The 23926-nt window shown below is 42.0% G+C and overlaps 1 protein-coding gene across 3 annotated transcripts in view; it reads right to left on the bottom strand.

Annotated features, from left to right (window-relative positions):
• Positions 1 to 21207, bottom strand: part of LOC106567843 (cGMP-dependent 3',5'-cyclic phosphodiesterase) — a 29414-nt gene extending 8207 nt beyond the window's left edge. Inside the window, exons 1-15 of one of the 3 annotated variants that reach the window (XM_014137643.2) lie at positions 20628 to 21205; positions 6797 to 6886; positions 6495 to 6586; positions 6257 to 6366; positions 6040 to 6089; positions 5732 to 5791; positions 5477 to 5630; positions 5287 to 5339; positions 5106 to 5180; positions 4963 to 5004; positions 4647 to 4715; positions 4391 to 4521; positions 4156 to 4267; positions 2096 to 2135; positions 1936 to 1999 (exon numbers count right to left, since the gene is read on the bottom strand). In XM_014137643.2, the coding sequence (XP_013993118.2) occupies positions 1936 to 1999; positions 2096 to 2135; positions 4156 to 4267; positions 4391 to 4521; positions 4647 to 4715; positions 4963 to 5004; positions 5106 to 5180; positions 5287 to 5339; positions 5477 to 5630; positions 5732 to 5791; positions 6040 to 6089; positions 6257 to 6366; positions 6495 to 6586; positions 6797 to 6886; positions 20628 to 20732 (1247 nt within the window). In that variant the 5' untranslated portion in view covers positions 20733 to 21205. Of the gene's footprint in view, positions 1 to 1935; positions 2136 to 4155; positions 4268 to 4390; positions 4522 to 4646; positions 4716 to 4962; positions 5005 to 5105; positions 5181 to 5286; positions 5340 to 5476; positions 5631 to 5731; positions 5792 to 6039; positions 6090 to 6224; positions 6367 to 6494; positions 6587 to 6796; positions 6887 to 20627 lie in introns of those variants that run through there. The other 2 variants (XM_014137642.2, XM_045692278.1) reach the window with 2 other exon arrangements.
• Positions 21208 to 23926: the final 2719 nt, after the last annotated feature.

The following is a 23926-nucleotide window of genomic DNA, read 5'->3' as shown; positions in this document are numbered from 1 at the left end:
AGCAAGCTCTGTACTGGTGGTGCCCCGATCCCGCAGCTGAATCAACTTTAGGAGACGGTCCTGGCACTTGCTGGACTTTCTTGGGCACCCTGAAGCCTTCTTCACAACAATTGAACCACTCTCCTTGAACTTCTTGATGATCCGATAAATGGTTGATTTAGGTGCAATCTTACTGGCAGCAATATCCTTGCCTGTGAAGCCCTTTTTGTGCAAAGAAATGACGACGGCATGTGTTTCCTTGCAGGTAACCATGGCTGACAGAGGAAGAACAATGATTCCATGCACCACCCTCCTTTTGAAGCTTCTAGTCTGTTATTTGAACTCAATCAGCATGACAGAGTGATCTCCAGCCTTGTCCTCGTCAACACTCACACCTGTGTTAACGAGAGAATCACTGACATGATGTCAGCTGGTCCTTTTGTGGCAGGGCTGAAATGCAGTGGAAATGTTTTTGGGGAATTCAGTTCATTTGCATGGCAAAGAGGGACTTTGCAATTAATTGCAATTCATCTGATCACTCTTCATAACATTCTGGAGTATATGCAAATTGCCATCATACAAACTGAGGCAGCAGACTTTGTGAAAATGTATATTTGTGTAATTCTCAAAACTTTTGGAACGACTGTACTATATACTATTAGATCATTTTAGTATACTGTAAGCGAACGGTATCGTTTTAGTTGAGCGTACTAGAGCTTCGCCTGTCTACCAGAAGTTGATGCTGTTGCTATGCAACCTGCTGCTAGCTTGTTAGCATAACAAATTACTAACTAAACATTTTATGATTTTGGTTGTGTGTGTAAATTCAATCTGGAGTGCCAGAGTGCGCTCTAGGCGTTCGTAAGTCTAGAGTGTTGTCAGATTGTCCATTCGTAAATTCAGAGCGTTTCGCTTTTGTAGCGTTCAATGGCAGTCAAGCACCCAAGCTAACTGGCTAACGTTGGCTAACTACTTCCAGACACAAATGAGAACACCTCACTCTGACCATTTTACTCACCCTCGCACAGCTGGTTAAGCTGTTTTCATGTTATCCAGAGCGTTGGTGACTGTAACTATACTGCTGGCAACAATATAAATATATATATATATATATATATATATATATATATATATATATCTTTAAATTCTTATTTACAATGACTGCCTTAATTACGCTTTTTTTGCCAATGTTTACTGACACCGGCCATATTCAACGGGAGTTGAGCGTTCGTAAATTCATCACTTATTCTGCGGGAGAGTGCTCTGAAATCTGAGTAGATAGCCAGAATTAACACTGTCCATTGAAACGCACAATGACTCTACCACTTAGCTAAAAATGATGTAAATAATCAAGTCAATAAACATTGAGTGGTTAGTTAGATAGCATATATTTAATATACTGCCTGGCAAGTTCGATGTATTAGTAGCCAACTAATGTTAGGTAACTGGCTAACATACCGGTACATTCTGCTATAATGCTATGCGGTTGGTAAGGATAGCATAGCTAACAAATTGTCAGCCAACATAACGTGTAATGTAACTTGTTTGAAAAATCATTACTTTATTACATTGCTCAACATTTTCTTAACATCTGTCATAATTAGTTAAAGCAATGAATTTGTATCCGCTCTGTCCGACTTCTTTGCTTCGGCTGCATATTTTCCGCCATTTTCTTCAAATCTGAAAACGTTGTGAAGCCACGCCCATTTTCTGAAGAATTGTATTATTGACCCTAAAGCACGGAAATAGTGTCCAGTGCATGTATACTTCGTATTTTGGTGAATTTAGTACGACATCCGGGAACTTTGGCATACTAACTATATCCATACTATGACCTATAAGCATACTATATACTCAATTCATGTCACAAATAGTGCGGTTAGTATGAGTATTCGAACACAGCTTTAGGCTTTTGTTACAATGCTTGTGATAGCCTTATGGTAATACAGTACTTACATTTCTGCACTGGTGAGACTCCGTGCTTCTGCAATGATCTCTTTTAGCAGGACTGATACATCATCTGGAGACCGAGATATATAAATGTTGTTATAACAGCAAAAAATGATGCCCCACTGTACCACTAAAACAAGGATAATAGGTAAAGTATGATACTTACCCAGGTGTGTGAAAAGGTTTTTGGCGACCTGAAGCAGTGCCTATATGAACACAGACAGAATACAGAATACATTTTGCAGACGCTCTTATCCAGAGCGACTTCACGCAGTCTTTTTTTTTCTTCGTACTGGCCCCCCGTGGGAATCAAACCCACAACCCTGGCGTTGCAAACACCATGCTGGCGTTGCAAACACCATGCTCTACCAACTGAGACACAGGAAACAGTTGAGAAGACTAGAAGTGTATTTGTGGGCTAGCTAAAGATTCTCACCAAGTTAGGGATCGTGATGGACAAAGGGCAGTTACTCCGAGCAAGGCTCAGTAAATTGGGTGGTCAGTCCCTCAAAGTACTACTGAATTACTACATAAAACCTTGTCGCGCAGTAGTGACTATGTAGAGACTTGTAGGGATTGTGAAGTGAATGTGTAGTTTATGCACTACTCAAGATACACAAGTAGAGTTGTGTACTTTTCAGTAGGAAACAGTAGTGTTTCCAGTAGTAATCAGGTAGATTTTTACTACTTGATGTTCTTGGCCTAAGCAAGTCTCTTCTTCTTATTGGTGTCCTTTAGTAGTGGTTTCTTTTCAGCAATTCGACAATGAAGGCCTGATTCACGCAGTCTCCTCTGAACAGTTGATCTTGAGATGTCTGTTACTTGAACTCTGTGAAGCATTTATTTGGGCTGCAATTTCTGAGGCGGGTAACTCTAATGAACTTATCCTCTGCAGCAGAGGTAACTCTGGGTCTTCCTTTCCTGTGGCAGTCCTCATGAGAGCCAGTTTCATCATAGTGTTTGATGTTTTTTGCTACTGTACTTGAATAAACTTTCTTTAGTTCTTGAAATTTTCTGGATTGACTGACCTTCATGACTGTAATTTATCTTTGCTTATTTGTGCTGTTCTTGCCATAATATGGACCGTAATAGGGCTATCTTCTGTATACCATCCCTACCTTGTCACAACATAACTGATTGTCTCAAACACATTAAGAAGGAAAGAAATTCCACAAATTCACTTTTAACAAGGCACACCTGTTAATTGAAATGCATTCCAGGTGACTACTTCATAAAGCTGGTTGAGAGAATGCCAAGTGTGTGCAAAGCTGTCATTGAGGCAACGGGTGGCTACTTTGAAGAATCTCAAATAGAAAATATATTTTGATTATGTTTAGCACTTTTTTTGGTTACTACTATGTGTTATTTCATAGTTTTGATATCTCCACTATTATTCTACAATGTAGAAAATAGTAAAAATAAAGGAAAACCCTTGAATGAGTAGGTGTGTCCAAACTTTTGACTGGTACTGTAAATACTATGCATGCCAGTCTTTCTTGGCTAAGAGTTTAGGAGAGACTGACTGCATCACTTCTTTTTATAATAAACGTGTTAAAGTCCAAATTGTTTGCATAGTCAACTTACACACAGCTCTGACACACACTTACCCCACCAGACATGCCACCAGTGGTATTTTCACAGTCCCCAAATCCGGAACAAATTCAAGAAAGCGTACCATTATTGCATGGAACTTCCTTTTATCTCATATTGCTCAAAATGAACAGCAAACCTGATTTTAAACTGATGAAGCAACATCTCACGACACAATGCCTCTCCCCTATTTGACCTAGATATGTTTTGTGTATGTATTGATATGTAGGCTATGTGTATCGTTTTAAAATTCATGTAGTTCTGTCCTTGAGCTGCTCTTGTTTATTAATGTTCTGTATTATGTCATGTTCCATATTTTCTGTGAACTCCAGGAAAAGTAGCTGCTGCTTTCACAACAGCTAATGGGGATCCCAATAAAATTCCAAATACCCAAAAGTTCAGTAGTTACATAGTCATTAATGGGGAATTATGTAGTGATTTGGGAAGGAATAATGTAGTGTTCACCGGTAGTGAAATGTCCCAATTTCCTACATAAATCACTACTGGTTTACTACACATCTCAATAGCAATCAAGTAGTAAAACAGTACATTTTGTGCAGATCTTGTGTAGTAGTGATGAGTAGTAATTCAGTGGTACTTTTTCATGAGGGGAGCAGTCAGGTAGTGTCTCCTTACCTGGCATTCATACTTGAGTCTCTGTTCCTTTTGGAAGGCCAGTGTGCTGGTCAGTACTGAGGAAGTGTAGCAGAAACAGTGCTGCACTATGTGTTCATCCACCTCTGTGTGTCTGGAGAATGACAAGCACACACACATTTTACAGTAAGACACAAACCTATGCAGCTATGCATGCACACACGCATACACTCAGACAGAAGTTTGCATGCTTATGCTAACACACACAGCTCTATACCTGTCTGCTCCTTTTTTGTTGAAGGCACAGGCAAGAGCCACAACCTTGGTGGTGGCCCGACACTCAACAGGAACACACAGCATGGAGAGAACTTCAAATCCCAGAGTGCTGTTCAGCTGCTGGTGTTCTTCCTACAGTATCAGCCCAGAGAAGAGGGAAAAGGGGCAGAGATGTAGAGGACAGGACCATCAAACATATCCAAACGTACTACTGTTAACACTACAATACTGATCAGGGGACATTTCAGGGTTCTTACTTGAGTGACGTCTTGCAGGTAGATGCTCTTCCTCTTCTCCACAGCCTGACCAAGGTTGCCAAATGTCAGCTGGACCCCAGACAGACAGACAGAGTGAGGGTCAGGCAGACAGAGTGAGGGTCAGGCAGACAGAGTGAGGGTCAGACAGACAGAGTGAGGGTCAGACAGACAGAGTGACGGTCAGACAGACAGGGTGAGGGTCAGACAGACAAAGTGAGGGTCAGGCAGACAGAGTGAGGGTCAGGCAGACAGAGTGAGGGTCAGGGGCACAGGTGGTAATGTCATAGGGATAGAAGGGCTGTGTTGTATAACTTACAGGGAAACTGATCTCCGCCTTCAGAACCTTGTCTCCAACTACCTGAGGAATAACAAAGACATCTAACAAACTTGTTTTTGTTTGAATTTTTTGCACTTTTGCTACATTTCAGAATATTGAATATTGTGTGTGTACATGTGTACCTGACAGAACAGCTGTTGGTTATCCTCTGATACCAGAAGTAAACAACAGCACAATGAATGAGTCTGCTCCTCCAGCTGTGACAACAACAATACAACCGATTCAGTCAAACAGTCACTCTGTGTATCAATCAAATGATCAACCAGCTTTTATAAATCAGTTTATTTCTGGTTCTGGACTCACATAACGGATTACTTTTAGTTGGAGGGTGGCAGCATCCAGGTCATACAACTCTCCTATAGTAGACAGTGAAAGAATCGACAAAGTCATTACACATAGTAATATATTCTTACCTACTATTATCCGATAGACTCGACAATGATGTGTCTATAGACGGCAGAATACACGTGCTGGCCCCATCGCACTATCATACCACAAAGCCTCAGGATCTGATGGTCCAGTACACTGTAGTCCACATCAGGTGTTGTCATCCTGGTCAGGGATAGATATGATTTCCTGTTGACCGCTAACCCCTGGGTGAGCCTTTGACCCTGCAGGGCCTGGACTCTCTTACAGGCTACGGTGACCTGTGAGGAAAATCAGAGTTGTACCAGCAGTAGGCCTGCTGTCTCAGAATGTGATCCTATTAAAGGACTGGTGGGTCTGGAGAAGGACACTTCAGACTCACATGTCTCTCCAGGACATCAAGGCTTTGTTCCTGAGCTTTAGTGGGCTGTGTACAGCAAACCTTTCAGAATAGAGAAGACACCGTGTAACATTCAGTCATATTAAAGTGATATCTTTGATAATGTAAGGCAGAGAGGTGAGAGGGTTATGAGGGCAGCAGGTAGCCTAGCAGTTAATAGCGTTAGGCCAGTAACAGAAAGGTTGCTGGTTCGAATCCCTGAGCCGACTAGGTGAAAAATCTATCTATGTGCCCTTGAGCAAGGCACTTAACCCTAGTCGCTAAATGTAAATGATGAGGAGCATGCTCACCAAGAGGAGGGCGTTAGTTACACCCTGGTCCAGGATTGGAATGATCAACACTGTGGTGGAGGTGCAGAAGATGGATGGATGGGAAAAAGGATTGGGTAGAGAGGAGGAAAGTATTAGCCAGGAGGAGGACTGTGGACTGTTTTGAACTCTCTCGAATCTTTTAGAGTGTAGTTGCTGTTGCTTACCCTGCAACACAGCCAGATACACAAACACACACCTCGTTTGTCCTGCTGCAGTGGCTCTGTTAGTCTCTCTCTCTGTTGCTCCTGCAGTTCTGAGGAAGGAAGTCCTTCACACTGTACTCTCCTCTGCTGGACAACCACATCCCTTAGAAAGACAGAGATTGTATTGATTTAGGAACATTACAAACAATGTCACTAGAGGGAAAATGAAGACTGAATTATCACGGTCTGAAGTACAGGTCAGCTGGGCACCACATCAGCCCTGCCCATTACCTGAGTCTCCCGTCCTTTGGTAGCTCATGGGGTGGTTCTTCACACCACAAGCGTCCTGTCTCTGCATCTAATAGATAGACGTATACACTGTCCTATAATAGAGAGGGGGGGGCAGCCTGTTAGAGGGGGGAGAAAATATGGTTGTAAAAAATTTTTTGTAACATTATTTGGTCTGTTTTGTGCCATTCACTCTGTTTCCTGTTTCTCTGTCTACCCTCCCCCTAGGGAGAATACAGTATGGTGCAGAATAGGATGGAGACAGACCATATACATATATCATGATGGAGACAGTAGATACACACCACTTCATAAAAGACAGTCTGGAGAGCCTCTCTGATGGCATCCTGCAGGGAAGAGGAGTCTGTGACTGAGGCCAGTTGGAGCAATGCATACTGGGAAATAAAATAAGGGGAAAGAATAATTAATACTGTGGTGACTTTGATGCACAGATACACAGAGAAGAAGGAGGAGGAGGAATGGGCTCTGGATGTTACTCACACAGAGCTGCCTCTCCAGTAGCTCATATTCACTGGAGACACATGCACTGTAGAGTACAGCCAGACCGACCAGTGACACTTACAACACACTCACCATTACATCAATCAATGCAGTATATTAGGCCTTATCTCAAAGGATTAGCTGGGTCAATTCTCTAACTGTCAAACTGTGACTGACAACCCAACACTCAGCCTCCAGAAATTGTAAGACAGAATATAAAGTAAATTAAAGTAGACTATGTTATTTTCATTGCATTACCAAAGGACATCCTGTGTTCCTTCATAATTTATCTAAATTATGGAAACTGGTTTTAATATTGTTTGATAGCTGTATTTTTTGCAATGACAACAGTTTAATGTTCACATGCACAGTGAATGCCCTGGAGAGGGTGCCTGTTTTATAGTGCCTTGTATCAGCTCGCGCACACATGTACACATGCTTACATACACACACTTGTCACACAGGCAACCTTCACTTGCCTTAGAGTAAATTACAAACAGGTCTGGAGAAACAACCTCATCATACACAGTGATACTCCTTAATCCCAGAAACCAGCGTGTGCTCAGTTAAACATCAAAAAACTAAAAACATTGTATTTAGGACAAATAATTCAATAAACCCTAAACCTCAACTACATCTTGTAATAAATCATTTGGAAATTAAGCAAGTTGAGGTGACGAAACTGCCTGCAGTAACCCTGGATTGTAAACTGTCATGGTCAAAACATGTTGATACAACAGTAGCTAAGATCCAGGAGAGGTCTGTCCATAATAAAGCGCTGTCCTGCCTTTTTAACAACACTATCAACAAGGCAGGTCCTACAGGCCCTAGTTTTGTCGCACCTGGACTACTGTTCAGTCGTGTGGTCAGGTGCCACACAGAGGGACTTAGGAAAATTACAGTTGGCTCACAACAGGGCAGCACAGCTGGCCCTTAAATGTACATGGAGAGCTAACATTATAATATGCATGTCAATCTCTCATGGCTCAAAGTGGAGGAGAGATTGACTTCATCGCTACTTGTTTGTGTAAGACGAGTTGACATGCTGAATGCACCGAGGTGTCTGTTTTAAACAACTAGCACACAGCTCGGACACCCATGCATACCCCACAAGACATGCCACCAGAGGTCCGTTCACAGTCCCCAAGTCCAGAACAGACTACGGGAGGTGCACAGTACTGCATAGAGCCATGACTACATGGAACTCTATTTCACATCAGGTAACTGATGCAAGCAGTAGAATCAAATTAGAAAAACCGATAAAAATACACCTTATGGAACAGTGGGGACTGTGAAGAGACACACACAGGTTCAGACACACATACACATGATAAGACACGCACTCTACACACACGTACACATGGATTTTGTATTGTAGATATGTGGTAGTAGAGCAGTGGCCTGAGGGAACACACTTAATGTGTTGTGAAAAGTGTTATGAAATGTAATGTCATGTAATATTTTAAATTGTATATAACTGCCTTAATGTTGCTGGACCCCAGGAGCTGCCTTGGCAGCAGCTACTGTAATGGTGATCCTTAATAAATACAAATACAAATACAAAAATGGCATCCCTTTTATAAAATGTGCTATGCTGATTGAGCTATGCTGCTGAACCTGATTCAGCAGTGCCTTGCTTGGCAACGTCTTTCAACACTATCACTTTTCTCAAGAGCCATTCAGAGGAGCAGAGCAAACATGACCTCGCCCTCTAGTGTCTGTGGAATGTACGTCATATAGGGTGTCTCAGGTAAATAACAGCACAGAAAGTAATAGTGTTCATGCTTGCATAGCAGCATCTGGTGTTTACCCTCTTTATCTTACAAGTGTGAGGAATTTCTGATACAAATGCTACTGACGTTGGAGTTATTTTACAGGCAGCAACACGTACCTGTGCACTCCTAAACATTGTGAATAAGGGAGGAAAACACACACACACACACACACAGATGCACACGCACACACCCAGGGTGAGTCAGACAAAGGTCATCTGAACCACCCCCAGCACCCATTGCGTGTGGAGTCATGTGTCTGCTGGTTGAATTGATCTATGCTAAAGTTCACAGTAACCTTATGGAGAATATAAGCACAAAGTAATCACATCACCTGGGATCAATAGGATTCCTGCTACGCTATATGGCAGGCCAATCTGCTTTACAATATAGTGCTGCTTTAACTCCTGAGCTGCCTCATCTGAGGTTATTAACATTTGACCTTTGACCTGGGGCTATGGCAGGCCAGCCTGAAGGTGACATCTGTCTTTGTCTGAGTTTGAGCAGAATTGAAAAGTCTCTCCTCTGTCATTTCATAAGCAATACTAAGAGTATCATTGCTGGCAAACACACTTCAAATCCTTTAAGAAAAAGATGGGGGAAAGGAAATCTCAACATAAGCCTGATCATATTTCTTGACTGCTGCAGCTAAAGCCAGAGTTGGCTTGTAAAGGTGTTGGATGAGAAAATTACTGAACAAGACCATGCAGGTGAGACCTACTGCAACAAATGAGTGAGCATTACCTTCCTGATTTTATACACACACACACACACACACACACACACACACACACACACACACACACACACACACACACACACACACACACACACACACACACACACACACACACACACACACACACACACTCACACACACACACACTCACACACACACCCACACATACACACACACACACACACACACACACACACACACACACACACACACAGGCACGCACACACACACACACACACACAGGCACGCACACACACAGCCACGCACACAAAGTAAATGAGTCCAGATTAGTGTTTATCTTTAGACAGTGTTCAGACTTTGTCCTATAAACAGTAGCGAGGTGTCTTGTAAGTTTGCTCCCATTAGTCTCCACTCTGGTGGAGGAATAGAGTTATATTGTATATAATAGGATTCATACATGTCTTCCTGCTTTGGCATCATTGGGCCTTTGTTCGCTGTATCTGCTTAATGTTTGGTACTGTGTGTATAGAAATGTACTGAAAATAGTCAGGAAGTTGTTCATGTGGGATGTGTGATGTAGGCTATGATACATAAATGAGACACACTGAAACAAGACTGGGACAGAAAACTAGGGCAGACATAGGGAGTGACAAAGAAGGGTCCTGCTTGTTAAAATTGACAAAGTTGGGGGAAGGAACGTGCATGTGAGAGACAGAGAGATCAGAGAGAAAAAGAATGAGAGAGAGCATTACGTACATAGCTATGATAACATCATTTCACAGTCATTTCAGTGCATTAAACCCATATCTGAACGCGTCATAAGGAAGATAAATAGGGGAAAATTCACAGTACCACCATCTGCCTACGTAGGCGACTAGCTTCTTAATCTCCTGGGAAGTTTTTGTAAACTCCATGTTTAGTTTAATACAGAGACCTCTTTCATCACATCAAGATAATGACAGTGGCACACAGACATGCCAAAACATCCACACCATCCTCACAGGAGTGTCAACACTATTACTCTGACCTGTATTCATTTGCTTGGCAGATACACTTATCTCTGGAGTCAAACATTTGTCTTTCAACCTTTACCTATGACAGGTAGCTCACTCACAATCTGCTATTTTCATCAGTTTATTACACATGGTGCTATCTGCTGCTAATATGTTACAGTGTATTAGGGGGTGTTCAGACCTTTTGGTTCAGCATTAAGCCATTGGAGGACTGCCTGAAAACACTGTGACTGAGCAATCTGAGGGGTTCATATAGAAATGTATAGTGCATTCGGAAACTATTCAGACACCTTGACTTCCCCCCCCCAAAAAAATTACATTACAGCCGTATTCTAAAATGTATTCAATAAAAAATGTTCCACATCAATCTACACACAATACCCCATAATGACAAAGTGAAAACAGGTTTTTGAAATTTTGGCAAATGCATTAAGTATAAAAAAACAGAAATACCTTATATAGGTAAGTATTCAGACCCTTTGCTATGAGACTCGAAATTGTACTCAGGGGCATCCTGTTTCCATTGATCATCCTTGAGATGTTTCTACAAATTGATTGGAGTCTACCTGTGGTAAATTCAGTAGATTGGACATGATTTGGAAAGGCACACACCTGTTTATATAAGGTCCCACAGTTGACAGTGCATGTCAGAGCAAAAACCAAGCCATGAGGTCGATGGAATTGTCCGTAGAGCTCCGAGACAGGATTATGTCGAGGAACAGATCTGGGGAAGGGTACCAAAACATTTCTGCAGCAAGAACACAGTGGCCTCCATCATTCTTAAATGGAAGAAGTTTGGAACCACTAAGACTCTTCCTAGAGCTGGCCGCCCGGCCAAACAGAGCAATCGGGGGAGAAGGGCCTTGGTAAGGGAGGTGACCAAGAACCCGATGGTCACTCTGACAGAGCTCCAGAGTTCCTCTAGAAGGACACCCATCTCTGCAGCACTCCACCAATCAGGCCTTTATGGTAGAGCTTGGAGTTTGCCAAAAGGTGCCTAAAGGACTCTCAGCCCATAAACAAGATTCTCTGGTCTGATGAAACCAAGATTGAACACTTTGGCCTGAATGCCAAGTGTCACGTCTGGAGGAAACCTGGCACCATCCCTACTGTGAAGCATGGTGAGGGCAGCATCATGCTGTGGGGATGTTTTTTAGCAGCAAGGACTAGGAGACTAGTCAGGATTGAGGGAAAGCTGAACGTAGGAATGTAGAGAGAGATCCTTGATGAAAACCTGCTCCAGAGCGCTGAGGACCTTAGACTGGGGCGAAGGTTCACCTTCTAACAAGACAACGACCCTAAGCACACAGCCAAGTCAACATAGGAGTGGCTTCAGGACAAGTCTCTGAATGTCATTGAGTGGTCCAGCCAAAGCCCAGACTTGAACCCGATCAAACATCTCTGGAGAGACCTGAAAATGGCTGTGCAGTGACACACACCATCCAACCCGACAGAGCTTGAAAGGATCTGCAGAGAAGAATGGGAGAAACTCCCCAAATACAGGTGTGCCAAGCTTGTAGGGTCATACCCAAGAAGACTCTAGGCTGTAATCGCTGCCAAAGGTGCTTCAACAAAGTACTGAGTAAAGGGTCTGAATACTTATGTAAATGTGATATTTCAGTTGTTGTTTTTTATATAAATTTGCTAAAATAAAAATAAAAATGTTTTTTTGCTTTGTCATTATGGGGTATTGTGTGTAGTTTGATGAACATTATTATTTTTTTAATCAATTTTAGAATAAGGCTGTAAGGTAACAAAATGTGGAAAATATCAAGGGGTCTGAATACTTTCCGAATGCACGATTTGCCGGCACTCGACTTTGTCTCGGGCCTAACAACACCTGTGCCATTATATCCTCCGAACACAGCTTCTCTGGCATAATCACTTAAATATAGTATAGTAGTAAAAGTATAAGTAGCTTGTTTGAGTGGTTCTCAGCCTAATTCCATGTGAATAAGAGAGAAGATCGTAAGAGAATGTACCCTAGTACGGATGGATATAAATCAGTCATACTCCAGCTATGCAGATTTAGGAACTTCATCTAAACAGGAAAGTCTGAATCTATATAAACAATGTTGTCAAGGGCTTAATAGGATGACAGAAGAAAGATAAACACAGTGCCTCTCGCCCCCAGCCTCCACTGTAGTCAGACAAACACTGTTTGTTGGTATCATTAAACAACAGGTGGGTTAGATGCTAAATACCAAAGGTCTGAAGGATGGCCTGCTGATTCAGCTGTATATGAATCGCCCCAGATTGATTAGCAGCATGCTAGTTGTGGCCCAGAAATACCTTCCCTATTTTTACACAATTGCATGCGCACAGAGTGCGTCAGAGAGCTGACACTGACAGTAAAAAACACTGATTGAAGCCCTCACCCAAACTGTGCTTTGACAAGCTGCTCAACTGCCAACACCAGCCTTCCATCGGACCTGTCTCCATTTGCAAACAAGGCTCTGGAGGGTGTTAGTTAGAGCTGAGCATCACCCACATTAAGAGACACCCCACTGATAAGTGCTGTGGACAGACAGGAAATGCATCACAGAGTTCAGAGTCGTGCACCACTGTGGCATCACTAATGAGCAGACTCAACATGGGGTTCTATGGGCTTGACACTCAACAACATCCCTGATTATCTCTGAGGCTGAGCAGCCATTACACCCTGCAAAGACACAGGCCTGCCAGCCTGTCTGTCAGTTAGCATGGAAGACCAACTGAGACTGTCAGTCAGAGTACTCATGGGAGGATTACTGTGGACATAGACAGCTGTTACAGAGCTGAGTGGGGAGAAGGGAAGTCAATGATATGAGTTCTACACTCTCCCAAACAAAGATTAATCCATTGCTCTGTTGACTTTCTGAGAGACTTCAAAAGAGAATCAATACACATTTGCCTCAATACACATTTCAATTGATGATGTGGTTGGTGTCACTTTGCTTCTTGAAAGTCCTTTAACTTGAAAACTTGACTGCTGACATACAACATATTTTGGGACTGTATCAACAACAGACTAATGAAAAAAATACTAAAGGAATGTTTTGAGTGACTTTTCTCTTAAATATCAAGTCTAATGTGGGGTGGCCCTCATGTCGTTGCTGCTGTACTAAGCCTGCAGTTCTTCCTGGACAATGAGCTCTATCCTGTAGGAAGAGTAATTTAAAAAAAAAAAACTTAAAGATGCCGCTGACAGAGAGGGCTGCCTCACTTCTAGTTCTTAGGATACTTTGCAGTATTTAGGTTTTTTATATATTATTTCGAACATTTTTAGCCCAGAAAATGTTATGTGTTTTTACATACAGCCGGGAAGAACTATTGTAATATCAGAGTGACGGTAACTCACCAGCACTACCAGCATTACGACCAGGAATATGACTTTCTTGAAGCGGATCCTTTGTTCGCACCACCCAGGGCAATTGAACTGATTCCAGAGACTGAGCCAAAACAACGCCGGCGAATGAGAGGTACTCGGGGGCGGGCTTCTAACCCGATTATGGAGATGCGCAAACCACCCACCGCTTCCGAGTATATTACTCGCTGTTCAGTCCCTGGATAATAAAGTTGATGAGCTCAGGGCAAGGGTTTCTTTCCAGAGAGACATCAGGGATTGTAACATACTCTGTTTAACGGAAACATGGCTCTCTCGGGATATACTGTCGGAGTCTGTCCAGCCATCTGGATTCTCAGTTCATCGCGCCGACAGGAATAAACGTCTCTCTGGGAAGAAGAAGGGCGGGGGTGTATGTTTCATAATTAACGATTCATGGTGTAATTGTGATAACATACAGGAACTCAAGTCCTTTTGTTCACCTGACCTAGAATACCTCACAATCAAATGCCGACTGTATTATCTCCCAAGAGAATTCTCTTAGATTATAGTCACAGCCGTGTATATCCCCCCTCAAGCTAATACCACGACGGCCCTCAAGGAACTTCACTGGGCTTTATGCAAACTGGAAACCATATATCCTGAGGCTGCATTTAATTGTAGCTGAGGATTTTAACAAAGCAAATTTGAGAAAAAGGATGCCTAAATTCTATCAGCATATTGACTGTAGTACTCGCGCTGCTAAAACACTCAACCACTGTTACTCCAACTTCTGGGATGTGTACAAGGCCCTCCCTCGCCCTTCTTTTGGAAAATCTGACCACGACTCCATTTTGCTCTTCCCTTCCTATAGGAGGAAACTCAAACAGGAAGTACCCGTGCTAAGGACTGTTCAACGCTGGTCTGACCAATCGGAATCCACGCTTCAAGATTGTTTTGATCACGAGGACTGGGATATGTTCTGGGTAGCTTCCCGAGAATAATATTCACGAATACACTGAGACGGTGACTGAGTTTATCAGGAAGTGTATAGGAGATGTTGTAACCACTGTGACTATTAAAACCTAGCCTAACCAGAAACCATGGACAAATGGCAGCATTTGCGCCAAACCGCTTTTAACCATGGCAAGGTGACTGGGAATATGGCAGAATGCAAATAGAGTAGTCATTCCCTTCGCAAGGCAATCAAACAGGCAAAACGTCAGTATAGAGACAAAGTGGAGTCGCAATTCAACGGCCCAGACACGAGACGTACGTGGCAGGGTCTACAGACAATCATGGACTACAAAAGGAAAACCAGCCACATCGCGGACACCAACATCTTGCTTCCAGACAAGTTAAATTCTCTGATCAATCTCTACGCAGACGACACCATTCTGTATACTTCTGGCCCTTCTTTGGACACTGTGTTAATTAACCTCCAGACGAGCTTCAATGCCATACAACTCTCCTTCCGTGGCCTCCAACTGCTCTTAACCTGTTGGGGATAGGGGGCAGTATTTACACGGCCGGATAAAAAACGTACCCGATTTAATCTGGTTACTACTCCTGCCCAGTAACTAGAATATGCATATAATTATTGGCTTTGGATAGAAAACACCCTAAAGTTTCTAAAACTGTTTGAATGGTGTCTGTGAGTATAACAGAACTCATATGGCAGGCAAAAACCTGAGAAGATTCCTTACAGGAAGTGGCCTGTCTGACAAGTTGTTGTTCATCTTGGCTCTTTTTATTGAAGTCTGAGGATCTTTGCTGTAACGTGACACTTCCTACGGCTCCCATAGGCTCTCAGAACCCGGGAAAAAGCTGAATGACGTAATTCAAGGCCCAGGCTGAAACACACTAGCGCATTTGGCAAGTGCTCTATCAGAGGGCCTTTAGACTGAGGCTCGTGCATGAGGGGATAGCATGCTTTTACTTTCTCTCTCGTTGAATGTAAACAGGCTTTGCCGGTCGGAATATTATCGCTTTTTTACGTGAAAAGTGGCATAAAAATTGATTTTAAACAGCGGTTGACATGCTTCGAAGTACGGTAATGGAATATTTAGAATTTTTTTGTCACGAAATGCGCCATGCTCTTGAACGCACGAACAAAACGCCGCTATTTGGATATAACAATGGATTATTTGGGACCAAACCAACATTTGTTATTGAAGTAGAAGTCCTGGGAGTGCATTCTGACGAAGACAGCAAAGGTAATAACATTTTTCTTATAGTAAATCTGACTTTGGTGAATGCTAAACTTGCTGGGTGTCTAAATAGCTAGCCCTGTGATGCCGGGCTATCTACTGAGAATATTGCAAAATGTGCTTTCACCGAAAAGCTATTTTAAAATCGGACATATCGAGTGCATAGAGGAGTTCTGTATCTATAATTCTTAAAATATTTGTTGTGTTTTTTTTGTGAACGTTTATTGTGAGTAATTTAGTAAATTCCCCGGCAGTGTTCGGTGGGAATGCTAGTCACATGCTAGTCACATGCTAGTCACATGCTAATGTAAAAAGCTGGTTTTTGATATAAATATGAACTTGATTGAACAAAACATGCATGTATTGTATAACATAATGTCCTAGGGTTGTCATCTGATGAAGATCATCAAAGGTTAGTGCTGCATTTAGCTGTGGTTTGGGTTTATGTGACATATGCTAGCTTGAAAAATGGGTGTCTGATTATTTCTGGCTGGGTACTCTGCTGACATAATCTAATGTTTTGCTTTCGTTGTAAAGCATTTTTGAAATCGGACAGTGTGGTTAGATTAACGAGAGTCTTGTCTTTAAAATGGTGTAAAATAGTCATATGTTTGAAAAATTGAAGTTTTTGCATTTTGAGGTATTTGAATAACGCGCCACGGGATTACACTGGCTGTTGAGTAGGTGGGACGCAAGCGTCCCACCTAGCCCATAGAGGTTAAACACAAATTAGACTAAATGCATGCTATTCAACCGATCATTGCCCGCACCTGCCCGCCCATCCAGCATCACTACTCTGGACGGCTCTGACTTAGAATACGTGGATAACTACAAATACCTAGGTGTCTGGCTAGACTGTAAACTCTCCTTGCAGACTCACATTAAGCATCTCCAATCCAAAATTAAATCTAGAATCGGCTTCCTATTTCGCAACAAAGCATCCTTCACTCATGCTGCCAAACATACCCTCGTAAAACTGACCATCCTACCGATCCTCGACTTCGGCGATGTCATCTATAAAATAGCCTCCAACACTCTACTCAACAAACTGGATGCAGTCTATCCCAGTGCCATCCGTTTTGTCACCAAAGCCCCATACACTACCCACCACTGCGACCTATACGCTCTCGTTGGCTGGCCCTCGCTTCATACTCGTCGCCAAACCCACTGGCTACAGGTTATCTATAAGTCTCTGCTAGGTAAAGCCCCGCCTTATCTCAGCTCGCTGGTCACCATAGCAGCACCCACTCGTAGCACGCGATCCAGCAGGTATATCTCACTGGTCACCCCCAAAGCCAATTCCTCCTTTGGTCGGCTTTCCTTCCAGTTCTCTGCTGCCACTGACTGGAACGAACTGAAAAAATCACTGAAGCTGGAGATTCCCATCTCCCTCACTAGCTTTAAGCACCAGCTGTCAGAGCAGCTCACAGATCACTGCACCTGTTCATAGCCCATCTCTATACAGCCCATCTATCTACTTCATCCCCATACTGTATTTATTTATTTATTTATTTATTTTGCTCCTTTTGCACCCCAGTATCTCTACTTGCACATCCATCTTTTGCACATCTACCATTCCAGTGTTTAATTGCCATATTGTAATTACTTCACCACCATGGCCTATTTATTGCCTTAATTCCCTTATTTTACCTTATTTTACTCACTGTATATAGACTTTTTGTTTTCTTTTTTCTACTGTATTATTGACTGTATGTTTAGTTCATTCCATGTGTAACTCTGTGTTGTATGTGTCGAACTGCTATGCTTTATCTTGGCCAGGTCGCAGTTGCAAATGAGAACTTGTTCTCAACTAGCCTACCTGGTTAAATAAAGGTGCATTTTTTTATTTATTTAAAAACACCTTCTTTGCCCCTTTGAGGATAACACAGTGCCACTGTCGCAGCCCGCTACCAAGGACTGTGCGCTCTCCTTCTCCGTGGCCGAGGTGAGTAAGACATTTAAACTTGTTAACCCTTGCAAGGCTGCCGGCCCAGACGGCATCCCTAGCCGCGTCCTGTCTGGTGTGTTTACAGATATATTTACATCTGGATGGTGTGTTTACAGACATATTCAATCTCTCCCTATCGCAGTCTGATGTCCCCACATGCTTCAAAGATTGTTCCTGTACCCAAGAATACAACGGTAACTGAATTAAATTACTATTGCCCCGTAGCACTCACTTCTGTCATGATGAAGTGCTTTGAGAGGCTAGTTAAGGATCATATCACCTCCACCTTACCTGTCACCCTAAACCCGCTTCAATTTGCTTGATGGCAATTGCCATCACACTGCACACTGCCTTATCCCATCTGGACAAGAGGAATACCTATGTAAGAATGCTGTTCATTGACTATAGCTCAGCATTCAATACCATAGTACCCTCCAAGCTCATCATTAAGCTTGAGGCCCTGGGTCTGAACCCAACCCTGTGAAATTGGATGAGCTGCATCAAACACTCAAACTGGACAGTTTTATCTCAATCTCATCATTCAAAGACTCAATCATGGACACTCTTACTGACAGTTGGGGCTGCTTTGTGTGATGTATTGTTGTCTCTACCTTCTTGCCCTTTGTGCTGTTGTCTGTGCCCAATAATGTTTGTACCGTGTTTTGTGCTGCTACCATGTTGTGTTGTTACCATGTTGTTGTTATGTTGTGTTGCTACCATGCTGTGTTGTCATGTGTTGCTGCCTTGCTATGTGGTTGTCTTAGGTCTCTCTTAATGTAGTGTTGTGTTGTCTCTCTTTTTTTTGTAAGTTTTTGAATATGCATTTTAAAAGAGAGACCATCATCAATCAAAATTCCAAGATATTTATATGAGGTTACAACCTCAATCTCCTTGCCCTGACAGGTAGTAATAGGTGAAAGGTTCAGAGGTCTATTTCTTGCTTTAGAAAACACCATTAGTTTAGTTTTGTCAGTATTGAGGATAAGCTTCAATTGACACAAGGTATGTTGAACAGTATAAAAAGCAGTTTGCAAGTTCTGGAAAGCTTTTGTAAGAGATGAGGCACAACCGTAAATAACAGTATCATCAGCATAAAAATGAAGTTGCGCATTTTAGACATTTTTGTCTAAATTATTTATATAAATAGTGAATAAGAGAGAACCAAGTACAGAGCCTTGGGGCACACCATTAAAGACAGACAATTTAACAGACCTAAGCCCATCAAATTGAGTGCACTGAGTTCTATCAGACAGATAGTTAACAAACCATGCAACTGCATGCTCTGAAAGACCTACACTCGACAATCTCTGCCTTAGTATAGCATGATCAACTGTATTAAAAGCCTTAGAGAGATCAATAAAAAGTGAGACACATACACCTTAGCCAAATACGTAAAAACCTTGAACATGCCTATATATAGACAAGGACCTGTCCTCCTGCAGCTTTGGAGCCTGTGATTTGTGTGAGGGTCCAACGAGAATTTTTTGTGAATCCTCCAACAATGAAAATAGCATGAGAGGGCCAAAGAAGGTCACTTGGCAGGGGATTCCAAAATAATAAATGTTCCCCTTCTGTCTGGCTTCCATCACAGGTGAGTGAAAATATGCAACATTATGTCAGTCCTGTGCAATGTTTCCACAATGTCTGTGTTGTTGGTCCATGTTCCACTGTTAACTTATAATTCATGCTACATTAACAGGTGTTTAGCGTGCTCTATCTCCCCCTTTCATCACATAAATACACAGACAAAGACACAGATACACACATATACACTCCACGTTGCCATCAGTAAAGCATGAACCATTTGACCAACCGGCACAGCCAACTAAACAGCGCAGCCAATCCAGAAGCATCTACAAATCAGCTGAGCATTGAAAATGTAAATACTTCCAACTCTGAACATGAGGGAACCATCTCAGTGACTTGCTCACTACTGCATGTCAAATGATTTCAGCTGAAACGTGACTGACAGCTGTCACTATGGTGTCCGATCATACAGTATCTCACAGACACATAAGCCAGTCCTATAGTTTTTAGAGTGCAGACACATGCAGTGGCGTAAAAGTACTTAAGTAAAAATACTTGAAAGAACTACTTAAGTAGTTGTTTTGTGGTATCTGTACTTTACTTTACTATTAATATATTTTTTACAACTTTTTGTTTTACTCCACTACATTCCTAAATAAATTAATATAAGTTTTACTCCATACATTTTCTATGACACCCAAAAGTACTTGTTACATTTTGAATGCTTAGCAGGACGGGACAATTGCCCAATCCACGCACTAATCAAGAGAACATCCCTGGTCATCCGTACAACCTCTGATCTGGCGGACTCACTAAACACAAATGCTTCGTTTGTAAATTATGTTTGAGTGTTGGAGAAAATCGTGCTGTCAGGTTTGCTTAATATAGGGAAATAATTTTTACTTTTACTTTTGATACTTAAGTATATTTTAGCAATTGCATGTACTTTTGATACTTAAGTATATTTCAAACCAAATACTTTTAGACTTTTACTCAAGTGGTATTTTACTGGGTGACTTTCACTTTTACTGGTTTGACAATGGGCACTTTTTCAGCTACTGGACACGTGGCAGGAGACAGTGTGAGGCTGGAACACTTTTTACTACTGTATGTCCTGGGGCTAGAAGAAGGAAGATAAGGGAAAGGAGAGCAGAGTCTTACCTGTACGGAGTTTGAATATGGCCCTCTCTCCTCCACCGGCGGGAACACCTGCCGTCCCCCTCCCCTGAAGAAGCGAAAGAGGGCAATAAGAACCCCCTGTAGCATACTGCCTACCTGTGTTTCTATAGCGCCCTCCTCTCCCTCTTTATCTCTTTCTTTATCTCTATGTTTCGTTTTCTATTTGTCTCTCTCTGTCTTTCAGCCACTAACCCTTCGTCTCTATCAGTCTCCTTGGCTCTCTTCCTCTATTACTCTCCTGGTTGTCAGTGGAGACAGAGTCTCAGTACATAAACAAGCCTACCCATTTCTACACATGCTCCAGGCTTCTCACTCTCTCTTTTTCCCTCTCTCTTTCTCTCTCTCTCAAGGCTCTCTTCAAATCTCCTCCTCCCTAACTCTCTCTCTACTCTGCCCTACCCCCTTCTCTCTGGTCCTCTGTAGCTCAATTGGTAAATTATGGATCTTGCAACGCCAGGATAGTGGGTATGATTCCCGCGACCACCCACACGTAAAAAATGTTGGCATTCATGTCTGTTAGTTGCTTTGGATAAAAGCATCTGGTAAATGTAATATATATTACAATACTATGTGTGGTTATTATGTTGTGTGTGCCTGTGTGTACATGTGCATGTGTGCGTGTGTGTGCATGTGTGTGGTTTGGGCAATCCAGTATCTGCACACTGGTATGGAAACTGAATTTTTGTGTGAGTGTCTGTGAATATCGCCAATGCCATCTCCACCTGCTCCAGAGAAACTGCAGGGCTCCAGAAACAGATAGAGAAGCAAACATGAAATGCCTAGTCTCTCTCTCACACTCACACACAGGGATATCGATCTAAGTGTCAACGAGTGAGAGATATTGTTTCAGCCCAGGGTCAGAGAGGCTGGCTCAGTGGGGGTGGGGGTTCCCTTTTCGCAAGCTCCGGTAACACAAGGCTTCATGGAGCAACATTCTATCACATGCTCAAGCCTATCAACATATAATAGCACTGTCAGGTTGGTCTGTAGTGTACCATACGTAGCCTATGGTTTATTTTTTCTGTTTTAGTTTTAATTAAATTAAGGGATTTACATTTGTATTACATTCTATTAATCCAGAAGGATGTTTTGACATTAATGTGACATGAATAATGGTATTTGGTCCCGTGAAAACATCCATTGAAGATTCATCTCTATTGACACAAGAACCATTTGTCATATTAGCAACTAGACAGCCATGAAGTGATAGCACATGACTTTCCAGTTAAAAGGTTTTGTTATTGATAGGCTAAAGCTGAACACAGAACATCGGGGGAATAATATGCAACGCAATCTCCTTTGTATGATAATGAGAGCAAAGAACCAAGACCCTGATATCAGAACAGGCCTGTCCCCTGTCAAGAGTTCAAAGCTGCTGCACCTACTGAAAAGCACAGCAAAGAAAACAACTATAAATACGTCAGCATGTGCATTTAGCATAATTGTGAAATAAGACACAGATAATAAGACAAAGGAAACTTCATAGGTGTCACGCCCTGACCTTAGAGAGCCTTTTTAATTCTCTATTTTGTTAGGTCAGGGTGTGACTTGGGTGGGCATATCTATGTTTCTATTTCTTTGTTGGCCTAGTATGGTCCCCAATCAGAGGCAGCTGTTTATCGTTGTCTCTGATTGGGGATCATACTTAGGCAGCCCTTTTTCCCACCTGTGATTGTGGGATCTTGTTTTTGTATAGCTGCTGTGAAGCCTGCAAAACGTTACGTTCAGTTTTTGTATTTTGTTGTTTTGTTGGTGTTCATCTAACCACGCTGCACCTTGGTCTCCTTCTTACGACGAGCGTAACAATAGGCTTGTGTGATTCTATTACTTGTGAATAAAATAAACACAATCTCTCTTCAAGCATAAAAACCTAATTATATCTGAATGCTTTTTTTATTGTGTACATAGTTATACTTAATCAATTACCCCTGAATGAGAGCTGACTGGCAGAGAGTTAATAAAAAGATTCACTTGAGCATGTAATAGGCAATTTATTGACATGACCAAACATGAGTTATACAAATTGAACAAATTATTATAAAAACCAAGAAAACAATTTTTTAACAAATGTTAACACCTCAAGTCTATTTTTTTCTTCATAGAGCCTTTAAAGATTCATGACACCAGAACACCATCGGGAAGATATTCCCTCTTTGGTTTCTAATCTAGTTCCATGATGGACCACTGAAAAGGTTTTTCTAAAACATTTTGTACCAGTAATTGGCATGCAGGGCTTCTCATTGCGAGAGAACCACTTCCATTAAACATAGAAAAATGATTCAGTCTATGTTAGAAGGTAATTAAATGACAAACCAGTCAGCAACATCTAAAGGTCTGCAAGATGGGAAGTGAGAAAAGCTGCTCTAAAATGTGAGATTCCATAATGAATGTAGAATTTCTGTGTCAAATATGCAGGTTGACGTTTATTGTCACGAGTTTTGCCCTGGAGGCAGAACTGAGTGGTTTCCACTCGATGGGCCAGCTGCAAAGTCAAAATTGGCTTTATTGTAAAAATCTATGAAAACAAAAATATGTTTTTGGTGTTAATTTAAGGTTAGGGTTAGGTATTACCTCCCTAACCTTACTACATTTGCACACACTGTGTTTAGATTTTTCTATTGTGTTATTGACTGTACTTTTGTTAATCCCATGTGTAACTCTGTGTTGTTGTTTTTGTCGCACTGCTTTGCTTTATCTTGGCCAGGTCGCAGTTGTAATTGAGAACTTGTTCTCAAATTGCCTACCTGGTTAAATAAAGGTGAAATAAAGAAAGAAAATAATTACAGTTAGCAGTGTGGTTAAGGTTAGGGTTAGGGTTAAAAACCGATTGTATGACTTTGTGGCTGTGCCAGCTAGTGATCACTCTGCAGAGCTGCCTCCAGTACATGAATCATCTTAATAAATGCCAATCTGCGTCAAATATGAGCAGGTTATGGTAATGTGTGAAGCTTAATGGGGGTAGTGATGTAAGAACTGGGGGTGAATGGAGTGCATGGTTGTTACTAGGGTGACTGAGCCTCTTCAACAGCCCTGAGTTCCTAATGTAAAGCAATTACCCACACAGCCTCACAGCTAATGACAGACAGCTGAAAAATAAAAGGATATTAGAAAGCCCTTTTATTGAGCGAGAGGCACTTAGCCCCACAAGAGCACCAATAAAACTTTATGTGAGATTGAGAGTGGTGGGGGGGTCTAATGTGCTGTAGCTACACACAACATGCCAGAAATACTGTCCTAAACCCTTTATGTTACATCAAAATTACGATATAAACCTGAGCGAA

This window comes from Salmo salar, chromosome ssa13 (assembly GCF_905237065.1).
Source record: "Salmo salar chromosome ssa13, Ssal_v3.1, whole genome shotgun sequence".
Classification (NCBI taxonomy): domain Eukaryota; kingdom Metazoa; phylum Chordata; class Actinopteri; order Salmoniformes; family Salmonidae; genus Salmo; species Salmo salar.
This window is presented reverse-complemented; position numbering and strand designations above follow the sequence as displayed.